A 26,414-nucleotide genomic window follows, 5' to 3' on the forward strand; every position below is an offset into this window, starting at 1 on the left:
CGAAAGACTGTTCAGTGGGGGAAGAGATCTCTTAGGAGTGCGGAGGAGCTCAATGAGTGCAGAGACTATGAGGCGTCTTATGATGCTGCGAGATACATGGAAATAGCTTCAGAGATTTACGAATAATTACGAATAATTACGAATAATGCGAATATTATTCGTACGAATATTAGTAAGCGGAAATTCTAAATTTTATTCGTATTCGACTACGAATATTCGTACGAATATTCGTAATCGAATATTCGTGTCCAGCCCTAACTTAGGGAAAGAGTAACTATACTTTTTGGTATTATGCTGTTTTTGAGCGAATTGGGCCTGCCTGTGATGGTGGTGATGGTTGGGGGAATGCCAAGACGTAACTCAATTTCGTCCCCCCGGGGGCACCATCATTGTATCTTTTCCATTGTTGTTGTTGACCTCACTCCACAGTCCTTAGAGCACTCTGTACCTATTATTTGATTAGTGATTGTGGCTTGTAGCATTGTGCAATGGCGTCTCGCGATGCTTGAAATACGAGATGATGGCCCCCATTATCAGCATTCATATTTCAACCTGATGGTATTATGCCATGACGTCTCTCAATGCATAAAATACGAGTTGATGGACCTTGATATTTCCAGTTTTCCAATATGTGTCTCAAGGTAGTGTCGTACAGGTTAGCACTTAGCAGAGATCTCGGCAGAGGTCTGGGCAGCGTTCTCAGCATGTAATATTTGGAGATAGAGGTGAGCATATTGATTAGGAATCGCAATATCACGGAGATAAACTGAAAACATTGTCACGGTTATGAAAGGGTAGCCTGTGGTAACTATGGGCTTCAATTAATAATATTCGGTGAAACAGTTGTACTAAGTGGTGGAGCTCCCAGCTACGTCTGTTTCTACAGTCTACACACTTCCTGATTCCTCATCTGTTCGACTAACTTCCCGTGGCTCTAATCTTGATCGGCGGATATGATGATCTACAACTGAACTACTCTGTACTATGTAGGACATAGCATGAAGGTGGCGTGGCGCCCATGCGGCTCAGCTTGTTGTCATTGCTTTGGTGCAGCATCGTCATTAAGGTTACTTGCACTATTGAGATCTGGCAGGGCTGACAGTTCAATATGGATTTCGAGTGCGTACGGTAAGTATATATACACAGGGATGGTCGCTTGCATTCGCTAAATGGAGTTAGGTGTAAACATATCGAATCCCATCACAGACATCTACCATGATCTTACAATCAGCACTTCTCTCATTATCACATCTCTTCGCTGTTTCACAAGCAGCAAGTCTTCGTCCGCAGGTACAAGCGCGAGCCGAGGAGAATGGCGGCCGCAACATCGACTGGAAACCATGCCCGAAGGAGGTGCTCGCATTCGACTCGATGAACCGGACGGACTTCCAGTGCGCGAACTTGAATGTGCCACTGGACTACAGCAACAAGTCGGATACGAGGAAGGCAAGCCTCGCCATCATTAGAATTCCGGCCGTGAAGCAACCGAAAATCGGAAGCATCTTCTTCAATTAGGGTGGTCCAGGTGGTGATGGCATAGTCAACATGGCTGCCTCTGCTAGCACCGTGCAACCGTACGTCAACTCGTCACTTGCACCTTACACCTTCAACCAGTACTGACGTTCACACAGTATGACAGGCGGTCAACACGATCTCATTAGCTGGGATCCCCGAGGGACCGGCCAAACCCTCTTTTTCGACTGCTATGCCAACAACACCGACAGCGATCTTTCGTTGACGACGTTCTTCAACCTCGCGAGTGAATCAGATCAGGCATTCGCCTGCTCTTGGGCGGAGGGTGACGTTCGCGGGAACACTTGCAAGGAAATCCGCAGTGATTGGGGCGACTACGTCGGCACGGCGTTCACCATCCGCGACACGTTTTCGATCCTGGATAATCTAGGAGAGGGGGATAAGCCGAACTATTGGGGCGTGTCATACGGTACGCTCTTGGGGAATACGGCGGTGAACATGTTCCCTGACCGTATGGATCGCGTGATATTGGACGGCGTCCTCAACCCCCACGAATACTACCACACGCTCGAGGAACCCCAGCAGTACGCAGACACGGACGAGGAGTGGCGCGAGTTCCTCCGCGGATGCATGAAACATCCCGACACCTGCGCGCTCGCGCCTCTCGCCACGTCTCCCGAAGACCTGGAACAGAAGCTCAACGAGATACTTTCGAAACTCGCCAAGAGTCCCTGTCCGCAGGGCGCAACATCGTCACCTACACCCTCGTCAAAGGCACCATCCTCAACTCCCTCTACTACCTTACCCGGTACCCCTCGCTCGCCATCATCCGTGCCGGAGTCCTCACCAACGACCAGGCGTCCATGATCACCGCGAACTATGGGTCGCGCACCGGCCACCCCAATGTCAACGACGGCAGTATCCGGCGCCAGTCCCTGTTCGGCATCAGCTGTGGTGACAAGATTGTGTGCACCGACGATGTCCGATGAGGGGCGCCAGGCGCTGCAGCGCGCACAGGAGGCCTCGAAGACATTCGGCGATATCCCGACGAGCAACATCGCGACGTGCGCGCAGTGGCCATTTACGGCGAAGGAACAGTACGAGCCTACGAGGGCGACTTCACGGCTACGACGAGCCAGCCGGTTTTGATCATCGGCAACACGTGGGATCCGGTCACGCCGTTGGTATCGGCGCAGAATGTGAGCGCCGGATTGGAGGGGAATGAGTTGCTGCAGCATAACGGACATGGCGTAAGTTTTGCTCCTCGGTTTGGCCTTGTTAGATAATAATCCTGATACTAATGTCATTTCTAACTGGCACATGTCCCTTTCGCAGCTACTACCCTGCACGTCGCGGTATATCGCGGGCTACTTCGTCAACGGCACCCTTCCGAAGCCTGGCACCAAGTGTGAGCGAGACAATGACCTGTTCGTGGTGTAGCCGTGAGATGGATCTGATAAGGGCGGTATTTCCTTCCCATACTATCTCTATCCTGTATTATAACTCTGTCTTATACTCATGATGGCGTTGGATTAGCGACATGACGTACCCCATTGTGATAGGAGCTTATTTCCTTAGAATATATACAGAGCTTGTAAAGGTACAGAGAGTATCAAATGGAGGCACATTCGTGCTGCTTTTGGAGGCATTCAGTAGCGTACAGCGTGGCTGTACTGATCTATCAGATGATGCTCTAGTACGCATCACATGCAGTATTTTATTAGGCTTCTTACTAAGACATACCTCCACCCTCTTCTCTTAACGTTCGCCCCATCGATAGTGAATTAGGTCGGACTAATGCATTTGGGTAGGTGAATTCGCCTACTACTTAGGATACGTCTTACTAAGACATGCCTCTACCCTCTGCCCTTAAGGTGTACATGTGTAGTGAATTGGTCCGTACCTCTGGGTTCGTGAATACACCTACTAGTAAACGCATGGGTCTTACTAAGACATACCTCTACCCTCTACTCTGAAGGCAGACATGGATAGTGAATCAGTTTAGACAAATGTGTGTGTTGGTACCTGAATTCACCTAATTACCTTATACCTACTAATTAGTAGCCGGCTTACCATGCGTCTTACTAAGACATACCTCGACCCTCTGCCTTTAAGGCTAACATGAATAGAGTCTATGGGGTAAAGTCAGCGGACCCCCTTGTCGGCCACCCCCTTTGTCGGCCACCCTAAATCGTGTTAACTACATAAATTCACCTACTAGCAAACCCCTGAGCCCGGCAGTGTTCCAGTGTCTACCGTATCTAGCCACAGACCTTGACTTCGCAATCCCTATGTTTGACTATTCATCGTAACCCGCACATTGTACATATACTTCTTGGTATTGGAAGCTGAGCAGGCGGACACTCTTCCTTATGGTTAAGATACTGGTAAATGTATGTGGACATGGCAAAACGAATATCCCTTTCTACTACGGTACTGAATATTTCAGATCCTGAAGCCCCGGCAAAGGTCCCAACGTTATAGATTCTATTATTACTTATTACCGAAGCTAGAGAAAGAGACGTGATATACCCGTTATATAAATTCATGCCAAAGTACTAAACCAAGCTAGGGTATCATGAGACCGAGTCTTGATTTACCTTCCCAATTAGCCACTGCAGCGATTATAGCATATTTGTCCCAAGCAACTTTACTAAATGCTCTTGTAACTGGAAAAAATGAATCTCATTTCCTCAAAGTCTGCGTCTATTAATAGGAAACGCCACCCAGATATTGAATCTCGAGCTTGAAAAACCACAGTTGAGATCTTCGTCGACAGAAGGAGAGAAGAAAATGCAGATCATCTCGACGTGGCGGCAACAAATAAAACCGAAAACCAAAACTAATGCAAAATCTGAAAAAACAATCCCTTTGCAAGGAATAGCAAATCAGACATGCCGACTTTTGAGACACTTCCGATTCCATGGATGAACCTGAAACCCCTTTGCGCCAACTCCTTGGATGTCCAACTGCCATACCCCAGGCAACCAGTGCTAACCAGTGAAGATCGTGAAGGTCCCGTGTAGCAACGAATGAACAAATGGCTGAATCTCTCCATAGCAAGCTCGGAAGCATCTAAGTTTCCTGGACGATCATTTGCCGCTTTACGACATCCGCCGCAGATACCTGCGCAGAGTAGACAAGGGAGGATCCTCCCCTAACCATTTCCCCTGAGCAGCATCCTGGGCCCGAAGAGAGTAATCGACACGCTCATCTGTGATGACTGCAAGTTCCTTTCGGCGCGAATTAGCTCTATTTCAATCGGGAGTCGTCTGTTCCTTTTAACTCACTGCTTGTAGCTGCTGATCCACGGCTTGTAGGTGGGGAGCGTGGCTGGCATGAGGTTTTCCGCCTTGTAGGAGCGCATATCGAGCATTGATCCAGCGGAGTGCGGTGGTGGCTCGGAGATAGAGTTTCTGGCATTGAAATCGACGAACTGCGGCATCGAGGATAATACTGAAGGCCCCAGTCAGAAAGAGCTCCGTTCAATGAAACTCGCGGTCCTCCGCCCTGTTCACAGGTCGAATTGTTCGATGTTATTGTGTGAACCATCTCTCACATACGCTTGCAATTGTTGTTTCTCCTTCTCCAGACTTTCGGACTGAGCCTGGGCTGCGTCGGTGGAATACGGACTCTCAAGCACGTCCCGTGCTTGCTCTAGGCATCCTCGAAGGAGAGTATAACCTTCCAGCCAGTATTCCTCACTGGCAGGCTGGGCATCAATCTGCGCGATGTAGTGCTGGAGGTTGCGGAAGTCGGTCATTATCTCGGCAATGCGCAAAGCCCGGGCTTCGTTCACTGTCGCGACTCATGTTAGTCCTCCTGTGTCAAGTGTGAAGAACGCAGCACACTACGGAGTAGCTAAGAAACACTCGATCAGTCTGTGCCATCTTGGGACAATGCTTACACCCATCTGCCATCATGTATATGGCCTGGTACACCCAATATCAAAAATTTCTCAAAACAGTGTAGTATGAGTAAATCGACTGAAAGGGCCGTACAACTTCAGCTGTCAAATAACAGGAATAGGAAGATCATTAGAAAAGGGACAAGAGGAATGGAAGAGACATGGTCAAGGCATAGGAATGGTGTCCTAAGGCCTCCTATATTATATATACCTCTTCACAGGACGCCTGGTGAAAGGGTGCACCGTAACCTCAAACTGGCGATGTGCCTTAAAAAGACAATTTGAAGGTTGATGTAAGCCAAGACTACCAGCCGGCGTTGTCCATTGCTCCGTTTGGATCGATCTACTGCTACAATTGGACGGGGAATCCGTTCGCGAATGACCAAACCGGACGAGCATAGCCCAAAAGTCCAGCTGATGATGGGATGGGAGTGTGGAAGCAACCCCAAGAGCTTAGTTCGGAATCTCTCAGAAGAGCAGTGGCAACATCATTGGAGAACCGACGGGCACAGGATTTACAGTCACAGGCGAACAAGGCCGTGATGGAAGATATCAAGTCTGAAACGAACAATCGAGCAATTGATGCATGGGTTACGATTTGCTGGAGTAGGCCTGTGGGCCGCAGGCGATCCGTCGGCAATGCGCCGTGCCCCACCCAAACTATTGCATATAGGAAACTCGTCCCGACGAATGTCGATGGAAGGCCTTTGCGGCTGGTGATGGATGCAGGCTTGATCCGTGGAGGCGCAATCGCATGGTGTGAGTGACGGCTCCAGGGCCTTGCGTACCTGAGGCTCATGATCGCGCAGTCCATTGCATGGTCTGGCGCAACGATGGCTTTGGAGACCGGAATCTGGACCGCGAAAGCTGCAGCAATGGGAAGCGGAGGACTTGCACCAACGTGGGATGGTTGGAATGCAAAGACGAGGTTCAGCTTCATCACAAGACGCAAGCCACGCGAGAGCCACGCTGCGTAGCCCGTCCTAATCTGGACTAGCGATATACCGATATCGACATCGTCGTCAACGTCGTGCATCACCTTGCGTCCCTTTGCATCTCCCCTATGGCCACCTCAGAATCTCTACTGGTGTGCCTGCTCGGGTACCAGCTGAAACTAGGAATCTCCAGCCGACGCATCGAAAGTATGATGGATGTGGACGGTAAGAATGTTTGCACCGCAAATGTCCCGCGCCACCCCGGTGCATCTGCTCCTTAATATAGGATCTCCGATTTGTGGCGGCTTGCTGAACGCCTTGAGAAGCGCTTAATGGCGCACTGTTTGTTCATTCTTCCATCTATGCCGCTACGAATGGCATGAAGTTGCCGCATTAGGTTCTGGTGTACTCTCAACCACTTGACGGTTTCTAAGGAGAGGAGGTAGTTTCAAATACTGTGGCAGTGTACAACACCACCTGAAAATGATTAAACAAAACGTAGCCCTGGAGATGTTAATCCGATTGTCCAATTAGAACCCGAGCAATATAAATTGACCAGAGCCGAGCCGTTAACTTTGTGTCTTGCTAGCGTGACTTCTACGTAGTGTACATACCCAGTGGAAGCATGCGGCTGAATCAAATGTCACCGTAACCCCGTATCTAAGTCGTATGGATCGGGTGAAAGAAAGGCTGATATCCTGAACACCTTGATTGGATAAAACACCCAGCGTCGATTCCGCTGAGCCCCTGTCCTTCTGTGGATACGTAGCTGTTCGACGGCAACGCTAAAGAAAGATCTCCTCGGTAGGTCATGTCGTCGCTGCAAAGCGCTTTGGTCAGGCACGACGTACCATGGATACGGAACGGAATCCAAGCACTGCCACGGCGCCACCCTAATCCTTATCCGCAATGGCCTGGAGTCGTTCGTCAATCTCCTCCTCCGTCAGTGGCCTGAACTGTGTGTCGGTCCCCTCCCCGTCCACACGCGGTCCGCCCACAATTCCTACTTCGAGTTCGCCCTTCTTGAAGTCGACGCTGAGAACGGTGCTCAAGGCCGTGATGCCTAGCTCAACGACCTCCTTCCAATCTCCCTCCGCGCCGTCCTTGTTCTTCAGTTTCTTCTCCAGGAAATTCAATGCTTCCTGCATTTTCGGGCCTGAGGCGGTCGCCTTATAACCGACGTAGTACCCAGCGGGGTCGCATTTGTACAGCTGCGGCCCATTTTCAGAATCAACCGATATTAGCGTGATAGCCACGCCAAGAGGGCGCATGTATGCCTGTGAGTGACGATCAGCACCAACCCCAGGCTATATTAAGAACCGCATGAACGTTGCAAACGCTTACCCGTTGTGTGTAGACCTGATTGATGTTCGCTAGCCTCTTCGCGAGAACGTCGCATGGCATCTCGTATCCATACTTATAGCGGAACTCGGCCGCCTCGGACCTGGCGCGATTGACCGATGCTCGAGCATCGGCGATGGAGCCGGTCATCACGCAGCCGACTGACGATGATAGTTTGTAGATGTAGGACACGGAGCTCGGGTCAATGAGTTTATCCTTTCGTCGGTCAGCGATCATCAGCTGGTATGTTGCGGAAGGACAAACTACATACCGGGACCTTCTTTTGTGACAACACGACGGCGCAGTCCTTTCCTCGAACCCCGACGGAGGTTATGTTGGCCGCGGTGATCGCCTTAAATGCATATTCTGTTATGATGCTGTCAGTAACTAAAGTAATGTTCCTCATGTTCGAAAGCTGTTGACTGTATCTGGACTGGGCGATGCAAGAAAGGTATTAGGGAGGAAGAACTGACCGACTTGGTAGAGTCGACCTTGGTCGGAGAAAATGGTAATATGCCTGTCATACCCGGCACTGCCTATATGATTTCACAACTCTTTAGTCTCCCAGTTGTTATCAAGGATGGAGGTCGACATACTTGACATCTTGAATGTGATGGGGGTGACGGAAGCTTGCTAGGCCTCTTTAGCTTCAACTCGGGTTATGTGGACGTTCCGTTCGGTATGAAGCTCCAAATAAGTGTCTAATGCAGCGCAGAATCTCGATTTCAGGCTGTTACGTTTAGACAGAGGTATGGTAGGTGTGGTTTTGGAGATGGATGGGACAGTGACATGAAGCTCTCTGAAAGACAGACGCGCATCGAGCTTGGAAGCCTGGCCTGTGGGACGTTTAAGGCATCAAGGCCAATATCAATCATCTGCGTGGCAACCAATCACAGCTCAGTTGGACAGAATTTCTCCTTCATGGAACTACAATTTGATATTTCCTTTCAACAGTTCAGTTTTCTTGCCAGGAGTGATTTTGAAGTGTTCACCCGTCACCATGAGTTCCACACGTGTTCCGGCCTGGAAACGCCTGGGCCTAGAACTTAAAGCCTCAAATACGAATGATACGAGCCCTGCTGCTACCAACATATCGAAGCGGAAATGGGATGCCAACGAGGCAAGAAAAGCTGTGGAAATTGAATCACCTGCGAAAAGGACAAAATCTGCCGGATCACCTTCCCAATTTCAATTTGGGTTCTCATCTGTGAATGAACCTACTGGAAAAGCAATCCCTTCCAGGTACTCAAGCAAGGCATCGTCTGCGAACGCGGTTCCCGTTTCAAATGGTGATCTTGGTGGCGCCCATTCCACAGAGACGCCTGCGCATTCAAAAGTGAAGATTAATGGGAAGGACCGCAATACTTCTACCAAGCGTGAACCGAAAAAACCGAAAAAACCAAAGGCAAAAAAGCAGCCCGCCTCCGCGCCGAACGCTCAGAGTGATGAGGCTTTGGGACCTCCTGCCTACGTGCCCTACCTGGAGACCTATTTTGCGGATCACGGAAACTGGAAGTTCAACAAGCATCACCAGACACGCCTCCTCAACAATCTTTTCCATCTGATCAATCTCCCTCCGAAACTTGACGAAGCCATCGCGCAGTACGTGGCTGGGTTGCAGAGTTTCGGGGCGCGGGAGCATCTCCGGACCAGCGCGTACCAAGTCTGCATTGACTCGTCAGAAGAGGCTGCAGAGGCCACTGAGACCGAGACTAGCAAAATGACGGCAGACGATATTCCGGACGAGTTGCGAAAAGCGGAAGCGTTATCTAGCAGACTCTTACAGACGAAGAAACGTCTACAGGAGTTAGAAGGTGATGAGGCAGAAGAGGAAGTGGAAAAGAAGCGGTTAAGGCTCCAGCAAAGACTAAGAGCCGAGCAAATCCTACTTGCGCTGAGCGAATCCGACCACAAAGTCAAGGCCAAACCCCCGCCGGTTGCTCCCGCGCCACCGCCCACCGCAGCCCCACGCCAACAACGCTTCCCTCCAGTAGCAGACGACGACTACAACGGTGCCGTCGTCCAAGGCTTCAACAAAGTGACCGGTGCGCTCGGCAGCGTCTCGATGAACAAGAAGATCGTCTTTGACGAAGAGCCCGAACCAGCGGTCCAACCAAAAGAGCCGAAGGCAAGGGCTACTAGGTTGCGGAAAAAGAGAACGGGGTTGGCGGCGGTTACGGGGGTGTCGGATGATGATGATTCCAGTAGCAGTTCGAGCTCTGGTAGTGACTCTAGTAGTGATGAGTCTAGCAGCAGTGAGGAGTCCAGTTCTGAAGATGAAGCTTAAGAGGAGGGACTCGGGGATTTGATAACGGTTTTTGAATATATCCAGGGACAGTCGGTAACGGTGGAGATGGCAAGCGGTCAAAAACTGTCAGGGCTGAGGGCGTGCGGATTAGGGTGGAATGACGGAGCAGTTTCTGCGGCATTGGTTGAAAGCAGCGATACAAGCAATGCATACTTTTATACAACGCTGTAGACGATATGAAAATGCAATCCCTCGTATGGTTACAAAAATCCCTTTAAGCGACTCGAGCGTTCAACATGGAGGTTGTGTGATCGTGTTCATCGCTATCGCTCTCTTCCCCCAATTCAAATCGCCTCGCCTCCACCGCGCTCTCCTCGTCGTTCTTCAACTTTGCCATTTCCCATTGCGTACACCGGCCAGGGAATGGAACATCACACCTCGAATGCCGCAGAGAGGGGTAATATCTTCGGTACTGCAACCACGCGATGGCGAAACCGAGCACACTTCCGAAGCACACATCCCAGACGTCATGCCGGTAATCTTCACAGCGACTAATCGCAATGAGCGCAGCACCAAGCAAGGGAGCGCATGCGGCCAGCATGGCCGACAGGCTCGATGCCGGTGCTAACGGACGGAATACATGGAGTTGGCCGCAGATGAACAATGTCAGGTAGCCCAACCCCGCGAAACTGAACGACGAATGGCCGGACGGGAACGACCGGAATCCATCATGGAGGATGTGGGAATTGGTCTGCGTACAGACTCGGAAGGAAACAAGCTTTGATAGTTCAGCCGAGTTCTTGCCAGGAACACAGCGGGAGATCAGGTCCGGACGGGGTCTGCCAACGGCATTCTTTATGGTGTCGGTGACGAGAGATGTCATGATCAATGAGATGAAGAAGCCTAGCAGAGTGACGTGGGCCTTGTGCTTGTTGCGATCGAAGGCTAGGAGGATAGCGATAATGAGAAGGAGGGGGACGGCCCCGGCGTACACGAAAAGCCATGCTGTGATCATGTCGGCAAGGCCCTTAGTAAGGGAATGGACTTGTCACTTACGGACGGGAACGCGCTCTTTTGTCGCATGAGGAAACTGAATTGCAACATCCTCGAGCGAAAACAAACGATGGAACGGCTCGACCAAGAAGACCACCTGCTTGACGCGTCAGCCACGAACTGCATGGTAGGTGACCTCGTTGAACCGACCAAGATATAGATAGTAAGCAGAATGACCAGTCCAAGATAATCCGAGGCATAGTATCTCTATATTCCATCTTAGCCCAAACCGCACGCATCCATCTCTCGACGCCCGTGGCACCTTACCAACCAAAACCTATGCACTGAACCGAGCCACCCTTTGGCCACTGTCGGCCCTGGCGACCGCCTGGAATGACGGGGAGGAGAGCCAGGCATGGGAAGGCATTACAGAACGAGCGCAGTATTAAATGGGACAAGATGTAGACTTAGATAAACATAGTTGATAGATATTTCTCGCCTGGGGAACTCAACGATCGCATTCGTAATGATGGAGTCCTGGGGGCAAGGAATATCAGATCGTCAACAGGGTCGTCGTCGAATTGGTAATGACGCGCTGGGTGTGTCTCGTCCGCCGTAACGACAATCCCCCACACGCGGGATGATCCATGTCCAATCCGTTTTATGCTCGACATCCCAACCAATTGAACTCACCTTCAATTTCGACCTGGCTACCTCATATACCCACGGAGTTATATGGACAGAGCAAAGTTACTTTTCACAATCCTACAATAGGAACTCAATTTGAATCTCGTGTTCTACCTCATTGCTGAATTCTATTCTAATCCGTAGGCAGTATCCTGAGCATGATCTAGCCCTCGCCCTATTCTGCATCCCGTCAAGATGGCTGACGAACAACCTACCGTCGAGACCTTCCCTCCGCCTCCTGGCTTCTACGAGTATTTTACAGACGCAAATCTGGAGCGTCTGGAGGCTCTGAAGTCTTCACTAGCCGATCGCGAGAATACGCAACAAGATGCCGGCGCATCAACGCAGCAGAGCGCTTCTGATATCGAAAACCTCCCGGACGAGCTGCGCTTTCTTCAACCTCCTGAGCCGCCGGCGGATGGGAAATACACATGCTTCGGAGCACCTTTCGACGTATGTAAATGGCGCCTTTGGTCGATTCAAGTCTAACCGGCATTCAGCTGCACGAGCAATTGCAATCACTCTCCGCGCAAGGCATCGATCAACTCTATCCCACGAAACCAGCACCCACCAACGCCGCGACGGGCACCGAATCGGAATGGACTCTCGACCGCGCGACCTACCTCCGCAAAATTGCCCGCTCCATAATGCTGAACTACCTCGAGCTCGTCGGCGTCCTCTCCGTCGACCCCACCGACTTCCCCGACAAGATCCAAGACATCACGACCCTCTTCCTTAACGGGCACCACCTCATCAACGAATACCGCCCCCACCAGGCGCGCGCGACGCTTATCCACATGATGGAGGAGCAGCTGGAGCAGAAGCGCGCGGAGATTCGGAACGTGCGGGTGATGAAGGAGAAGGTTCGGGCGCTGGCAGGGACGATTGCGAAGGAGACGGAGAATGAGGTACAGGGGTTTGAGTTGAAGGGTGGACGATCTATGTCGGAGGAGATTGCCGATGCGAGGAATGAAGAGCAACGATCGATGTGGGAGGCGCTGGATGAGCACTCTTCGGGATGGTCCTAATCCGGCGCCCGCCTCTCGCGTCTTCAGCAGCGGCAGTGATCACCTTTCTCTCCGTATCTGCACCTTGGAAGCATTTTCCGCCAGACCTTATCCCAGTTCTCAGAACTGTTAAAGGTACGTATTCCTTCACCTAGAACGTCACCTATGGGTTCATTCTTAATTCCCTGTCACAGCATCGCTGGCATTTGCTAAAAGCTATGTCCTCGTCCATTTAAACCTTCACTGAGTCCCATCGGATATCTCAGCGCCCTAAAACCCGATTAGCAAGCGGGTCTCGAATGTGCGGAGTATTTCAACTAAGCCTTCGCACCTGTTCTGTAGAGAGGATATGATAAATCCTGACCACATTGGGATGCGGATATTTCAGCGGTGCCATGCACTTCCAAGTCCGAAGAAGAACGTCGACGATCCACCCTCTTAGACCTGCGAGATGCTCCGAGGACCACCTTACAGTTTAGAGACGCGAATGTTTCATTCCATCCTGGAAAGCAAAGGAGCGCGTTTGGACACTTCAGTACATCAAAACCAAGAATCCAACTGAGACCACCATTCCTGTCGTCAATTCACGGGGTCTTCGGTCTCGGGTCTGGCAACCTCCCAGCATGTGTTCTGGCACTATTCTAGCCACGTTCTGCACCCTCATCCTATTGCGCATTCAGAGCCGGTTGAAAATATAGGGGTGACTATTCAAAGAAGATTTTAACGGAAAACACGCGACCGGGAACCGTTCCTTCCGACGCATCAATCCACCGTTTCGGAAGCGAAGGCACCCCTCGCAAGTCCAAAAGTCCCAGTCCCAATATATCATCCCTCCCACATCCGCGAGCAGACCCCCCATATGCCTACTCCGGCATGGAGCTGGATAATTCTGGCTACAACATGCGTTTTCGAGGGCTCAATATTATTGAGCCACAAGGGTGGAAGACTGGACATACGGAGGTCCCAATGTCTAGGTTGAAGGCACGTAGAGAACTTTAGATAAATGGTGCCGCATGTGAGCGGAGCAGACGAGCCATTTAGATTGTACGTGAAGGTTGGAAGCGAGAGTGATCCTTTGCAGGTTCGGGGTAAACTAGCCACTGCTAGCCTATAGAATTTACAAAGCATAGGCTAGAATCTTGTAAATACAAATTATGCAGGGCTTGAACGTTCATAATCCATAATCATCTATCTTTTTGGGGCGTGAGGCTAGTGTTCCCTCTCTGTAGACGACCACTGCGGTATCCACAGGCTTTCCGAGATTTATGTCTTACACTCGCACTTCGTCTCGGGAGCAAGCCCCTGCGAAAATACAGTAGGGCACGACAGTTGGTTGCTGAGGTTCGTCTCATAAACGTCTCAAGCGCCTAGGTCTCGGCAGGCGGAGCACTCTTCCCTTTCTTCCCAAGCCACTCAAGTTTCCGCGGCTTCATGTATTGCTCCAACACCTCATCCGTCACCTGGGTGCGCCGTTCCTGGAACCCCTTCACATACGCCTGCATAAGATTGATGCACTCCTTCTTCAGCTCACCCGTTAGCATCTCGCCCGATTTGTACGCCGCATAGATTTTATCCAGCTTCTCATCGTCGTCCTCGAAATACGTCAGGTACTGATACGCAACATCGACATCCGGATTCCCCCCCAGCTCGCGATGCAGCTCTACGGTCTCCTGCCCGCCCGAAAACGCATACTTGTTGATCTTCTTCTGGATCTCCTTGGGCTTGTCGCTCATGAAGATGGCGCTGTTGGGGTTGGAGGCGGACATCTTGCCGCCGGGACCCTGGAGGGCGGTGAGGAACTTGGAGTGGATGAGCGCCGGCTTCGGGGAGGGGTTCTTCATGCGCAACGAGTTGTCGCGGACGAGGCGGAAGTAGGGGTCTTGGTCAATGGCGCACGGGATCAGACATGGGATCGCGGCGGTTTTCTTGGACCGGATGGGGGAGTTGACGTCGTCACCCCAGATGAAAGGGTAGGAGGTTGCGAAGGCGGCCACGCATTGGAAATTGGGGAAGAAAATTCGGCCAGTGTTGGTGCTGGGGCAGTAGTTAGTAAAGGGGAAAACTGAGGAATCGTTCCATTGAAATTGGGATTTGCTCTCACCTGCCGTCGAACCCGAATGCTCCTCGAACCTGATTGAAGGGAATGAGTTTGGAGAACTCAAATGCATTCCAAAGCATATGCGACCCCCCATTGCCGTAGAACTTCAAGTCGCTGTAGATAAACGTCTTTTTGACATCAAACCCCAGCGCCAGAATATCCTTTGCGTTCTCTATAGAAAATTTCATGGTCTGCTCGATCGTCAGGTCTTCCCGGAACAGTGCCTTCTCATCATCCGTCAACATGATGACTAGCGGGACGTCGAAGACATCCTGCAGCCATTTGGTGAACTCGAACGGGATGGTGTGGCCGATGTGGATGTTGTCGCTACTCGGGCCCCGTCCGGTGTAGAGGAAGAAGTCCTTCCCCTTCTCATACGTGTCGAGGATTTTATCCAGGTCTCGATGACTGAAGAACAGCCCCCGACGGAGCCAACGGTGGGGTCGATGTCCCGTCACTCGTTCGAATCGCTCGAGGATCGCCTGGTCAATGAGCTTCGTATTCCATTTTCTGTCACATGGTTGGTCAGTTATAGGGTCGCATCGGGATTTCTCAGGAGTTCGCACTTGGAAATGGCCGGGTAGTCGAACGCGAGAACATTGCCTTCGGCATCTTGCCCTGCACTGACGGACCACGGGTCGATTTGCTGCTCGACAGCGCCGGCGGCCGGTGCCTCTGAAGTACCAGCAATTGAAAGGCCTGCGACAGAAGGGGGCTCCTCCCCGGCTATAGCGGAGTTCTTGTCGGCCATGGCGGTCGTTAATATTGGAAATCGCAGTGTTTATCCATAGAGCTCAACTATCATCAGGTGGATATGAGGGACAGTGGGAATGAGTCAGGTATAAATCCTGTCTGGGTGGGGTACCAGGATATCATGACTTAATAATAGCCACCAGCCATCTAGAAGCGACACAACCGCAAAACAAGGCTCAACATTTATTATACCATCCTAACTTGATCAAATACAAATCGAAATCTTACACTTGATGCTCAATCGCCTAGTCGACGTTCAGCTGCTCTAAACGCGGATTGGGACTATCAGCGACTCCTGGTGCCTGACGGCCTAGTTGCCTGTCAACCTCCGACTGCGACGTCCAGACTGGACGCATAATTCATGGGTACTATTGATATGCTATTGTCAGAAACAAGAGCCTAATAAATTTATCAATGAATCCATCAAGTCGGACCGATTAGAAGTACGTTATTATGGCCGATGGTTTCCTGGAGCTTATTGCTCCAATTCTTGAAGAATCGGGAGACGAAAGGAGCGATGATCTGTCAAGAGAATACTTAAGCCATTTGACATCCCTTTCGATATCGGATCTTCTAACGGACGAGCCGGAGTCGCTTTTGCATTCAGGCCAAACCATCCTCCGCTCATTGCAAGCTCTTTCACGGCGGACGTACAAGTCAAGTGTACGGTCTGTCGAACACCTTGACCGCTTTAAGAGTTCGCTCCCGACCGTCAAGAACAGCGCGTCTGCGGTTCAAGATGCCCTACCCTCCCTCGAGAGCGCATCCTCTCAATTTTCAAGCAAATACGCACGGTCACCCGAGAATCCTGTACTTCTCAGAAGACAGGAAGCTTTAAATTTATACGAAAACGCGTCGCGGATCTCGGATATCCTCGATCTCCCTGCGCTGCTTTCTTCTATCATCTCGTCATCCTCTGCAAATGCATCCTTTCAACCCTCCCAGCGTACACCTGGCGGCGCTACGCAAACGACACCCTCCATCACGAGTGCCAATATATCATACGCCTCGGCCCTAGACCTCCATCATCACATCAAGCGTCTTTCTACGTTATTTCCCGAGTCTAGCTTAATAGGATCCATGACCCTCGATGCAGACCATGGAATGAACATGATGAGCACATATCTGCTCACTTCTCTACGTTCTCCTAACCTGAAACTCACTGCGGCCATGCGTACCATCGGCTTGCTAAGACGCGTTGCTCCGGAACTCGAATCTGGGACCAGCGGCTTCTCGTTCGGACGACCATCTGATGAAGTCGGCAAACTTCGAGGCAGCGGAGGGGAAGGAAGCCTGGGGGCCATCTTCTTAGTGTGTCGGACGATGTGTCTCATCGACATGCTCGAAGCTCTCGCGCCATTACGCGACCTAGCCGACCAGGAGACGTCCGCTCGCAAATCCCAGGAGCCAAGAAAGGGTCCGGAGCGGCAGGAACGGTGGTCGGAAGGGCAGCAAACGGAGCGGTACCTAAAACGATACCTGGAGATCTTCCGGGAACAGAGTTTTGCCATCATCTCGATGTACCGGAACATTTTCCCGGGCGAACTCCCCGTCCCGCAAGCCGAGCGAGCGAGCAGCGGAGCCGAGGTGGGCCGTCCGGGCCAGACGATAGCGTCATCCGAAGGGAGCGAACTCCCGTCAGCGCTTTCGACATTTCCGATGCATCTGGTGTCGATGCTCATGGAGACCTTGGAAGAGTATCTACCCAACGTACAAGACCGCGCGTCCCGCGAGAGCCTTCTAACCCAGGTGCTGTACTGTGCGGGCAGCCTGGGTCGGCTTGGCGCTGATTTCGGCATGTTACTGGCCTTGGTGGAGGAAGACTCGAGAGAGGACGAGGAAGACGCGGACGAGGAGAGCGAATGGGAATGGGTTGAGACAGTGAAGAAGCATAGAATCCAGGCGAGCAGGCTGGAGCTCCTGGCAAGCGGAGTCGGCACGACAAGGCAGGTGGGACGAGCTTGAACTTTACTCTCACAATTCTTCGATTCACAATCTCGATGCTTACCCCGACATCATGGCACTGCCCGATCGGAAATGCGAAACGGGATCATGGGAAAAACGGCCTCCATTCATAGTCTTTTACCCGCTGGAGTGAACTGTAGCGTTTCGACCGACCTTGTCGGGCCCAAGGTCGTACCAAGCACGGGTACCGACGAATCAGAGATTTGCTTAGCGGTATGCAGTGGATATGCATTGTGTAGCACTATTGACAAGTCGCTTCGTAACTCTAATTCGTTGATCGCGTGAGAAATCTAGATAAGGTTATGCCTCGGGTTCTGCCGAGCTGCCGCGCCTCGAGTGGATTAGGGCGTCATCGACTATGCGTCAAGACGTAGGCGAAGCTGGTCGCATGCCGATGCCATGAGGTATCATCTCGGACTTGCTAGTACTCACGCTTCTAGAGAGTACAAACTTGGAATAACGTAGCCTAGCAGTGTCTCGAGGATATGAGCTGTACCTGTGGTTTTCTTTTGTTCTTAGGGGCGTGCTATGTACTTCGAAGGTGGCAAGCCATTTGGCGCAATGGAACGGTCTCGACAAGTCGATAATAGACGAAGTCTGATAGCCCAGGTGATGGTATGAGGCCCTTCAGAGTCCAGACCGACTAGGCGGGCTCTGGAGGGGGGCCACGTGGGGGCCCAGGGAGGTTCAGGGGCAGGGGGATATGACCCTTAGGCTTCAAGGCACCCACGATAGATCTGTAGCATCCTTCTTGACTCCACATTCTAGACGACAATGAACTTGACGACCGATTGCAACGTCCATCTAATCTTCAATATGGCATCTACTCGCATTATTACATCGGGCCATGGCCACCATGCCGGACACTTTACATATTATCCCGAGCAGATAAGAAAAGCTAGGACCGTGGGAACTAGGAAGTAATATGGAAGGCGGAAGTGGCGGAAGTGGTCAAGTCGAGACCATATTATCACACAGACCACTCGACCCCTGGCCCAGGGCCTGGCATATCTGCAAGAGAATATCGAAAATCTGCCCCTTTTCGGCCTTATCACGCCCAGCCTGGTCACTTCGCTAATGTTGTAGTTTTGTTCTGGCCTTCTAGGACTCGGGGCCAGCCGCAAGGGAATGAATAGCACCGAGCACGCCACATGGGAGCTTTTTGTGGTCGCTTTGCCTGCCTGGGTCGCTGCTCTCGCTAAAGTTGCGCCCCGAATTCTCCAGTTTAGCTTCATGCTCTGCCGGTTCGCGTCTCTCATCCTACCATTCATTGCGGTTGGTCATTTGCCGCCTTCTACGCCTGGTAAACAAGGAGCATGCGTGACATTCTAGATCTTCTATCTGCGGAATGTGGATAATCTTTTGGGGAGCATATCTTTGCCCATGTGTCGTAACTTCGTCGCGTCTTCTGCGTCGTTAGTTTGTCGAGAATGAGCCACTTCGAGTTTCGACTGATCGGGGCCTCCACCAAGCGCATCATTTAGAAGGACTAAAAGACCTTCTCGCCGTCTTCGTCCTCTATCACTTGCGGTCCTGGTGGAGGATCGGTTACAGTCTTGTCTTTTCTGGTGGGAGTCATTCGCTTTTGTCCTAAAGTCTTCATTCTATCTAGTCCTGTCCCCATTCTGCTTCACGATCCTGTTCATTATGGTGCCTAAACGGTTCGCACAATGGCTAACCTTGATGTCACTCGGCGTTCACATTACTGCGTTACCAACTTGGCCGGCTGCCATCGACGAGTTCGAGGAGATTATGTATCAGCTAGTGGGCTATAAAAAACGAGGTTTCGCAGAAGAAGTCACACCATGTGGCTTTAGTAGGGAGGGTCTGGATCGAATGGCGTCCTCGGAATGGATCAGAACCGCGTTCCACGATATGGCGACCGCCAACGTCTTCGGCACCTCTCCGACTCCTGGCGGTATCGACGCTTCCATTATGTTCGAGCTGGATCCGAGGGGCGAGAACACCGGGAAGGCATTCAATACGAGCTTGACGACATATAACAATTTCTTCACCAGCAGGGTTTCGATGGCCGACCTGATTGCGCTTGGTGTATTTGCCGCTGTGAGAAGTTGTGGAGGACCGGCGATCCCCATGAAAACAGGTCGTATCGACGCTTCCGTAGCTGGATCTATTGGAGTTCCACAGCCGGGGAATAGCCCCCTGACCTTCCAAGGCCAGTTTCAACGCATGGGTTTCAACCAATCCGAGATGATTGAAATGGTGGCCTGCGGTCATACTGTCGGTGGTGTCCATGGGAGCAATTTTCCAGATGTCGTCCCACCAGGATCCGCACCTTTCGACTTTCAGCGCTTCGACAATACCGATGTCTTCGATTCCAAAATTGCTTCAGATTTCGTCAGCGGTACCACCGTTGATCCTCTCGTCGTTGGTCTATCGGCAGGGCAGAGAGTCTTGAAGAACTCCGATACGAAAGTTTTCACTATCGATAACAACGTGACGATTACGAGGCTGGCAAATCCGGCACAGTTCGAGAGCAGCTGTAAACGCATTCTGGGGAGAATGGTCGATACGGTTCCACCTACAGTAACTCTCTCCGCACCAGTCGAGCCATACGAGGTCAAACCGATCAAGCCACAACTCACACTTCAGGATGGTGGTGTTTCAATTCTGTTTTCGGGAGAAATCCGCGTCAGAACAACCAACAACACAGTCGCTGTGGTCCAGATCTCCTACAATGATAGAACAGGAGGATCCGCCGGTACGATTTCCACTAAATATGTCGGGACCGGACGTGGATTTGATGACACATTTGATGTATGTGGACCACTGTGCTGCATTTCTCATTCGCAGCTAACAACATGCCAAACAGTTCTTTTCCTTCTCTAAAAACCTCTCATCTACTGGATCCATCTCGTCGTACACTGTCGATGTGACGTACACCAGCGGCTTAACCGTAACATATGATAACAATGGATCGGGTTATCCTATTCGAGACACCATAATGCTGCAAACACCACAGAGCTGCATTGTTGGTGGTACTTTGACTGCCGTGGCAGCTGTTCGCGGTATTTCTGGAGCTCCTATCCTTGCGCTGTCCTTGAAGAACCCTCTCAGCGTGGCCGGTGGCTATACATTCTCTAGCCTGGGTACCGAATCTGTGCCGATGACAGCCGGCTCTACCATTGGCCCGTACATCCTGTATACCGCATCGTACGCCCTAACCGGAGACCAAGCACCAAATACCAAGTTTGAGGTTGCAACAGGTAGCTCCACGGATTCATTCAAGGACACTTCAACCCTCCCAACTACCTGCAAGCCACTTGGGGCTTCTCCACCGAGCGACACACCCACTCCAGGATACACATATCAAGGCTGTTTTACCGACGACGCTGGTTCTCGAGCCTTCAACAGTGGCTACATTGCCGGTGCGGATACGATTGTAGAGGGTTGTGCCGCATTCTGTTCGAATTTCCAATTCTTCGGTATTGAATACGGTGCCGAGTGCTACTGCGGCAACACCCGAGCAGCGTCGAGCCTTCTGGCGGCCGCGTCGGAATGTAATATGCCGTGTGGTGGCGACCCGTCCGAAATCTGCGGCGGCAGTAACCGGCTATCCGTATATAAAAACGAGGAGTACGCACCCATGATCAATCCCGACGTTGCCGGCTATAGTTACGAGGGTTGCTGGACCGATTCACCCACGAGATATCTGTCAGGAAGCGCCACGGCAGGAGATTCGATGACAGTGCCCTCATGCGCCGGGTTTTGCGACGGCTCAAACTATTTCGGCGTTGAGTATAGTCGGGAGTGTTATTGCGGCTCTACACTGTCGGCTGAGAGTGTCAAGCAGCCCGAGACTGACTGTAATATAGCATGCGCAGGTAATGGCACGACATGGTGCGGTGCGGGCAATCGGTTTAATCTTTACAAGAAGACGACATCCAGCACATCTTCGGTATCATCAGGGTCTTCAACGGTATCCTCGTCGAGTTCAACGGCTTCTAGCTCGTCTTCACGCGTGTCAAGCTCGACGTCCTCTAGTGTACCCATTCCAAGCGGGCCTAGTGTGCCTGGGTGGACGTATGTCGGTTGTCTGACGGACTCCGTGGCGAATCGGATCCTCTCCGCTGCCATTGCCTTCCCCCCCATGATGACCTACCAATCCTGCGCCACCTTCTGCGCCGGCTACACATATTTCGGTGTTGAATACAGTGGAGAGTGCTACTGCGATGACTCCTACCAGACCTCCTACAATACTCGCCCCGAGAGCGAGTGCGACATGCCCTGCCTTGGTGACGCCACCCGGCATTGTGGTGGATCCAACCGAATGGATGTCTTCCAAGTTGGCGCCTTGAGTGGCAGTTCCTCAAGCTTAACATCATCCTCAGCTACCTCCATTAGCTCGACCGCCTCATCATCAGCAAGCTCGTCGCCCACATCTTCATCCTCATCACCCACCGCGTCACCAACTAGACCCGCGAATCCCCCAATCACTGGGTGGTCCTACAAAGGTTGTTACACCGACTCCATCGGGGACCGCGCCCTGGCCGGCACATACTACTTCGACGAGGAGCTCACAGTACAAAAATGCGCCACGTTCTGTGCTGACTACACGTTCCTCGGTACCGAGTATGGTGGAGAGTGCTACTGCGGCGACACGCTTGGGGGTTCGGGCACCGGTGGGCAGGAGGCACTGGAAGCTGATTGTAGCATGACGTGCAAGGGCAACTCGGGGCAGAAGTGCGGTGCTGGATATAGGGTGAGTGTGTATGAGAGAGATTTATAAGGGTTACCCGGTGGGTTACGCAGTTTTGATTTTGGACCAAGATATCCTTAAGGTAAGGCTAAGGAACCTCTATGGGTATTGCAGTATCATAGATCATTCGATATATACTGTGGTGCGTTCGCTAGGAGCCCTAGCAGAAAAAGAGCCTATTCTTCTTTTCAATAATCATGCCTTTATATCCAAACTCGAGCAGAGAGATCAATGGTTGGAAAGCGGTGGAAGAGCAAAATCTCGTGTGACACCGCTTATCCTTCGCTGACTGCACCATACTTTGTCACCGGCAAAGCCAAGACATTGCTTTGCTCGTTAACTTCGTGATTTGTATCGTTTCTTGAAAAGAGAGAAGAAGTATTCCTACTAATACCAGCCAACTGGCGAGCAGTTTCGGTGACTGCCATTGAATCGTTCAAGTGCCTCCCACTCTCCTAATACCAATCCTCGTCTTCATACATTTCCCCTCTGGAATTGCCATGAGTCCAATAATTGCTACCAGTCTCCACCACACAACTCTCTGCCGTGTTTCCATCCACGGCCACATTACAGTCAACCTTTACATTCTTGTTCTCCATCCACGGTGGCGAATAGAGCGGGCCATCCCAAGATCGGCTCCAGTCACCCACCCAGAACGTCACCCTTTCCAATTCGTCCCCGAGTTTCTTGCTGCGCATGAAGTCAAATACTTCCTGGGCTGTCGTCTCGTTGACGTACGGTTGGCGAAACTGCGCTTCATCGGCGCATCTGTCGTCGTCGTCGAGATAGGGTCGCCAACCGTGCTTGATTTCGTTCTGCCGGCGGCATTCACTCGTAATATCCAGCCACATGTCAAGAGTACGCAGTGCAGGGATCCCAGCGATAGCGGAGAGGGACTCGAGTGGCCAGGTACCGTTCCGATGGAGGTTGAGGGAGAGGTGATGGAGATGGGGCGTTTGTTGAAGATGCTCAATCTCGACGGCAGGGAAGACAATGCCACTGCTACCCTTGACCTCGACTGAGTGGACGTCAAGATGGAGAAGAGACTGGCCGTGGGTCTTGACGATGGTCGGCAGGATGCTGTCGTGTGGAACGGAATCATAATTGCCTGTCCAAGTGAAGTTTGTCAGAGCGACGCCGTTATCTGCCAGCTCTTCGAGGGCCTGGATGGTGCGGTTGGCTTGCCCGCCCTTCAACAGCAGGCGCTTCAGTCCCGTAAGGGACTTGGTGGCCTTGTTGAAGAAGTGGGTATAGTTAACACGGCGGTCCGCTAATGCTAGCTCTTCTACCTTTCCCCAGTCCATGGCATCGAGCCAGAGATCAAGGTTATCTTTTTCTCGCTGTTCTTTACGAAGGATTTGGAATGATATCTGCTTAAAAACTTTCCCGGAAAATACCCAATCAGTCCATCTCACCCACAATGGCATCCACTCCAAGTGGTTACGCATGTCATTCCGCTCGCTTTGATCGAATTCGTATTCTTCAAGATGGAGAGTTCGTAGATTCGGATACCTCTCGTTTCCGGAGAGTGCAAAAGGGAAGGACCAGCGATCCGGCCACTCGCTGCAACCGAGAAGCGTAACTCGGAGATTCAGTGACGTGATGTTTGGACACGTTATAAGAGCTTGGTGGACGCCGGACATGGTGAGAAAGATAGGTTTCTTCTCATCTCCTGGCATAATTCTGTCGGAGCCTGGAATCCTGGCTTTGATAGAGGACGGACATGAGTCGCCTGGGCGCCATGCGCGGCAGAGGGCCGTAGGTAGCAGTAGAGAGACTAGGATAATGCTGATGAGCCTCGGGAAACGCATGATTGCAAAGTAGATGTGAGCAACGCTGGACGCGACAAAACGTTTGACGATATTTCTACTTGAATGACAGCACTTGGCGGTGGCTGAATTTGAGAATGATGTTGACTGCGTAAACTCAATGAGATGAGTGTGTGGTGGTAGGTGTATTCCATAAGTGGCTAATGGGCGAACGCTAACTAAGTTAATCAATCTAATATTAAATGGTCACTCCTCCCCTCAGCGTTAATGTCTGTGGTAGAGAACACATATCACAGATATTTGCCAGGTGCAACAATTTGGTGGAGGATACAGCATCATGTTCGTTATTCTGTGGAATTTCGACTCCCCATCCTGATCATGAAACGTGGCATCAGTATCAGCAAGGCAACGCTGAGCATTAACTATCACCGTCACCAGGCAACAGCTCAGCGGACCCCAACTCGGGAAGGTTTTAAGCTGGAGGATCGGTATCCATGTCATGATGTTGTGAGGAACGATATACAGGTGTGGGGTGACTGGAGGATCCGATGCAGAAGAGTGAGCGTGTGGGCACAATGGTAGGACTATTAATACAAGGGAGTCGAGCATAGGCACTAATTATGTAAGAATAATATTCCGTCCTCTCTTCTTCCTCTTCTTCATCTTTCGTTTGCACCGATACTAGGTAGCTCATTAGTCCATAGACCCTGACGATCGAGACCTCCAGGATTGGCCCTGGACACTGCTGCTTACCTAATCGGACGACGGTATAGCAGAGCGATCGGCGAATGCATGCCGGTCAAAGGTTTCTGGAGGCGAGAGAATAGGTAAAGAAAGCAGAGGTTGTGATGGCCTCTATAAGCTGGTCGTTCGGGGTGTGATGAAGAGTGCCTTTCCGGATGCGAGAATCCGTCCATCGCTCTCAAGGCATGCCCGAACCCAGACCTTTCGGCCAGATTTCTCAACGGCCCAACCTCGACACAAGACAACTCCTGGGGTGTCGATAGGTTGTTTATAGTCTACCGTCATGGTAGCCGTGGCCGGTGGCAGACCGCCGAATAACTGAAATGCAACCGATCCAGTCATTTGATCCATTAGCAATGCACTGAACCCTCCATGTGCTCGACCTTTCTTCCCATCAAGACCGTCGCCTATGGAAAGCAAAAAGCAATGCTCGTAAGGAAGAATCGAGTCAGCCTCCCGTGCTGGTCTTTTGAAATTGATCTGTGCACGAATCCCATAGTTGGTATAGAGGGTACGTGCAAACATGGAGTTGGAGGCTTCTTCGCTCGAAGGTTTGGCATTGCGTCTGGCAATCTCGACAGCCTGGATGTTTGAGTTTAACAGGTCTCTGCACCACGGCAGATGAAAATCCGAGTGAATGTCCATTGGGAATATATGAGCTGCTGACTATGTCATAATTGATAGTAAAGATACATGAGACATAAATAATTAAGGTTGAAAAGAGGGCGGAGAGTGGTTACCGGCACATCTCGGTAAAGCTACAGTGTACGGTAGAGAACCGAAGGGGAGATGCCGAAACTCTATTTAGATCCTTTTAGATCTTAATGTCACAGTGCTATTTTAGAGGACCATGAATATGGAGCACTATAGTAAAATAGTTGGTATTTGACTAAACGAAAGATGAAGAAGGAGAATAGGAACCGAAACGGAGTGTGATGGATCAGCGGTCTATAGACCTGGATGCCTTGTGGCCTTGTGGCCCGTTCAGGTTCTAGTTCAGCAGGGCGCAGGGGGCTACTAAAATATCTGGTAATCAACCGATGATTACGCTAATCCGGTTTTGGACGGTTAATTCACACATAACAGGCGGAATTCCAGACGTTTTGCCTTGTAACTGATGAATCTAATCTACAGTCTCTATGCGGTTTCTCTATTAAACGTTACTAAATTTCCCAACGTCTATTCTAATCTACCGGTCTATCTACGATTAGATATATCAGCGGTTTAGAATTCAATCGGGAAATTTCCTCGATCGTTTTGCTTAATTATCGGTTGGTTAGCGGTTGGTTAACGGTTGGTTAACGGTTTGGTAGGCAAAACGTCGGCTAAGATTCGGCTTAGCTTCGGGGGTTCCTATCAATCCGGCTCCTACCATAACTCTACGATGCTCTCCTGGACCTAATCATACGGGTAGACACGTCATAAATGAGATGAGCTTCTTATATAAGACTCAGATGACCTATAACCACTCTTAAACTCGATATTTGAGATGGCTAACACTGCTGCTGGCATAGACCCGGCGCTGTCCGGCTCCCATGCTGGAGCGGAAGATGATGAACCAGGTCTTCCAGTATGCTCCGCGCACTGCCTTTCTTATATAAATTATATAGGAAGTCCAGTCTCTGACGCATTAAGTAGCCCGAGGATTTCCAATCCTACCTCCGTAACCCGAAGAAACGGGTACGAGCGAAGCGCCATCACCACGCCGAAGCCGTCAGTGAGGACAATGCTCGCGTTGCGAAGCTGTCCAGATCAACGAGGTGGAACCATTTCT

General features: G+C 51.1%; 14 protein-coding genes across 14 annotated transcripts; 6 read left to right on the plus strand and 8 right to left on the minus strand.

Moving 5' to 3' along the window:
• Positions 1 to 1,371: 1,371 nt before the first annotated feature.
• On the plus strand, positions 1,372 to 2,931 carry P152DRAFT_510068 (uncharacterized protein; the record flags this gene model as incomplete). Its single annotated transcript, XM_033682637.1, has 6 exons — positions 1,372 to 1,476; positions 1,516 to 1,574; positions 1,662 to 2,206; positions 2,248 to 2,453; positions 2,526 to 2,723; positions 2,809 to 2,931. 6 exons carry the CDS (start codon positions 1,372 to 1,374, stop codon positions 2,911 to 2,913), a joined length of 1,218 nt encoding a protein of 405 aa, XP_033529657.1. The 3' UTR covers positions 2,914 to 2,931.
• A 1,646-nt stretch (positions 2,932 to 4,577) lies between these two features.
• On the minus strand, positions 4,578 to 5,393 carry P152DRAFT_469224 (uncharacterized protein; the record flags this gene model as incomplete). Its single annotated transcript, XM_033680881.1, has 4 exons — positions 4,578 to 4,706; positions 4,764 to 4,929; positions 5,037 to 5,271; positions 5,381 to 5,393. 4 exons carry the CDS (start codon positions 5,391 to 5,393, stop codon positions 4,578 to 4,580), a joined length of 543 nt encoding a protein of 180 aa, XP_033529658.1.
• A 164-nt stretch (positions 5,394 to 5,557) lies between these two features.
• P152DRAFT_258788 (uncharacterized protein) lies at positions 5,558 to 6,812 on the minus strand. Its single transcript, XM_033674772.1, has one exon. The coding sequence runs from the start codon at positions 6,414 to 6,416 to the stop codon at positions 5,730 to 5,732; it is 687 nt and encodes a 228-aa protein (XP_033529659.1). The 5' UTR covers positions 6,417 to 6,812; the 3' UTR covers positions 5,558 to 5,729.
• Positions 6,813 to 8,352, minus strand: P152DRAFT_258787 (proteasome core particle subunit alpha 1). The gene is made up of 5 exons (XM_033674771.1): positions 8,253 to 8,352; positions 8,130 to 8,192; positions 7,928 to 8,022; positions 7,660 to 7,872; positions 6,813 to 7,592 (listed from the first exon to the last, which is right to left on the minus strand). The coding sequence occupies exons 1-5, from the start codon at positions 8,257 to 8,259 to the stop codon at positions 7,209 to 7,211; spliced, it is 762 nt and encodes a 253-aa protein (XP_033529660.1). The 5' UTR covers positions 8,260 to 8,352; the 3' UTR covers positions 6,813 to 7,208.
• A 257-nt stretch (positions 8,353 to 8,609) lies between these two features.
• On the plus strand, positions 8,610 to 10,161 carry P152DRAFT_462959 (uncharacterized protein). Its single transcript, XM_033680443.1, has one exon. The coding sequence runs from the start codon at positions 8,657 to 8,659 to the stop codon at positions 9,941 to 9,943; it is 1,287 nt and encodes a 428-aa protein (XP_033529661.1). The 5' UTR covers positions 8,610 to 8,656; the 3' UTR covers positions 9,944 to 10,161.
• P152DRAFT_258802 (acid phosphatase/Vanadium-dependent haloperoxidase) lies at positions 10,061 to 11,435 on the minus strand. The gene is made up of 4 exons (XM_033674773.1): positions 11,225 to 11,435; positions 11,108 to 11,164; positions 10,961 to 11,054; positions 10,061 to 10,909 (listed from the first exon to the last, which is right to left on the minus strand). The coding sequence occupies exons 1-4, from the start codon at positions 11,312 to 11,314 to the stop codon at positions 10,179 to 10,181; spliced, it is 972 nt and encodes a 323-aa protein (XP_033529662.1). The 5' UTR covers positions 11,315 to 11,435; the 3' UTR covers positions 10,061 to 10,178.
• A 344-nt stretch (positions 11,436 to 11,779) lies between these two features.
• P152DRAFT_469227 (mediator of RNA polymerase II transcription subunit 7) lies at positions 11,780 to 12,612 on the plus strand (the record flags this gene model as incomplete). Its single annotated transcript, XM_033680882.1, has 2 exons — positions 11,780 to 12,037; positions 12,085 to 12,612. The coding sequence occupies 2 exons, from the start codon at positions 11,780 to 11,782 to the stop codon at positions 12,610 to 12,612; spliced, it is 786 nt and encodes a 261-aa protein (XP_033529663.1).
• Positions 12,613 to 13,637: 1,025 nt separating this feature from the next.
• On the minus strand, positions 13,638 to 15,546 carry P152DRAFT_425674 (tryptophanyl-tRNA synthetase). Its single transcript, XM_033677240.1, has 3 exons — positions 15,256 to 15,546; positions 14,693 to 15,202; positions 13,638 to 14,625 (listed from the first exon to the last, which is right to left on the minus strand). The coding sequence occupies exons 1-3, from the start codon at positions 15,438 to 15,440 to the stop codon at positions 13,959 to 13,961; spliced, it is 1,362 nt and encodes a 453-aa protein (XP_033529664.1). The 5' UTR covers positions 15,441 to 15,546; the 3' UTR covers positions 13,638 to 13,958.
• Positions 15,547 to 15,588: 42 nt separating this feature from the next.
• On the plus strand, positions 15,589 to 17,665 carry P152DRAFT_258844 (Dor1-like protein). Its single transcript, XM_033674774.1, has one exon. The coding sequence runs from the start codon at positions 15,896 to 15,898 to the stop codon at positions 17,405 to 17,407; it is 1,512 nt and encodes a 503-aa protein (XP_033529665.1). The 5' UTR covers positions 15,589 to 15,895; the 3' UTR covers positions 17,408 to 17,665.
• Positions 17,666 to 19,090: 1,425 nt separating this feature from the next.
• Positions 19,091 to 21,305, plus strand: P152DRAFT_406306 (WSC domain-containing protein 2; the record flags this gene model as incomplete). The annotated part of the gene is made up of 2 exons (XM_033676866.1): positions 19,091 to 20,185; positions 20,241 to 21,305. Coding segments are annotated over 2 exons (2,160 nt in total), but the record flags the coding sequence as incomplete, so codon positions are not given.
• A 576-nt stretch (positions 21,306 to 21,881) lies between these two features.
• P152DRAFT_372268 (carbohydrate-binding WSC) lies at positions 21,882 to 22,145 on the plus strand (the record flags this gene model as incomplete). Its single annotated transcript, XM_033675539.1, has 1 exon — positions 21,882 to 22,145. A coding segment is annotated over one exon (264 nt), but the record flags the coding sequence as incomplete, so codon positions are not given.
• Positions 22,146 to 22,627: 482 nt separating this feature from the next.
• P152DRAFT_376161 (uncharacterized protein) lies at positions 22,628 to 23,080 on the minus strand (the record flags this gene model as incomplete). The annotated part of the gene is made up of 1 exon (XM_033675619.1): positions 22,628 to 23,080. A coding segment is annotated over one exon (453 nt), but the record flags the coding sequence as incomplete, so codon positions are not given.
• A 969-nt stretch (positions 23,081 to 24,049) lies between these two features.
• P152DRAFT_258858 (uncharacterized protein) lies at positions 24,050 to 24,628 on the minus strand. Its single transcript, XM_033674775.1, has one exon. The coding sequence runs from the start codon at positions 24,503 to 24,505 to the stop codon at positions 24,161 to 24,163; it is 345 nt and encodes a 114-aa protein (XP_033529669.1). The 5' UTR covers positions 24,506 to 24,628; the 3' UTR covers positions 24,050 to 24,160.
• A 147-nt stretch (positions 24,629 to 24,775) lies between these two features.
• On the minus strand, positions 24,776 to 25,171 carry P152DRAFT_376510 (uncharacterized protein; the record flags this gene model as incomplete). Its single annotated transcript, XM_033675628.1, has 1 exon — positions 24,776 to 25,171. A coding segment is annotated over one exon (396 nt), but the record flags the coding sequence as incomplete, so codon positions are not given.
• Between the last annotated feature and the right edge of the window lie 1,243 nt (positions 25,172 to 26,414).

This window comes from Eremomyces bilateralis (genome assembly GCF_010015585.1).
Source record: "Eremomyces bilateralis CBS 781.70 unplaced genomic scaffold P152scaffold_45, whole genome shotgun sequence".
Lineage (NCBI taxonomy): Eukaryota > Fungi > Ascomycota > Dothideomycetes > Eremomycetales > Eremomycetaceae > Eremomyces > Eremomyces bilateralis.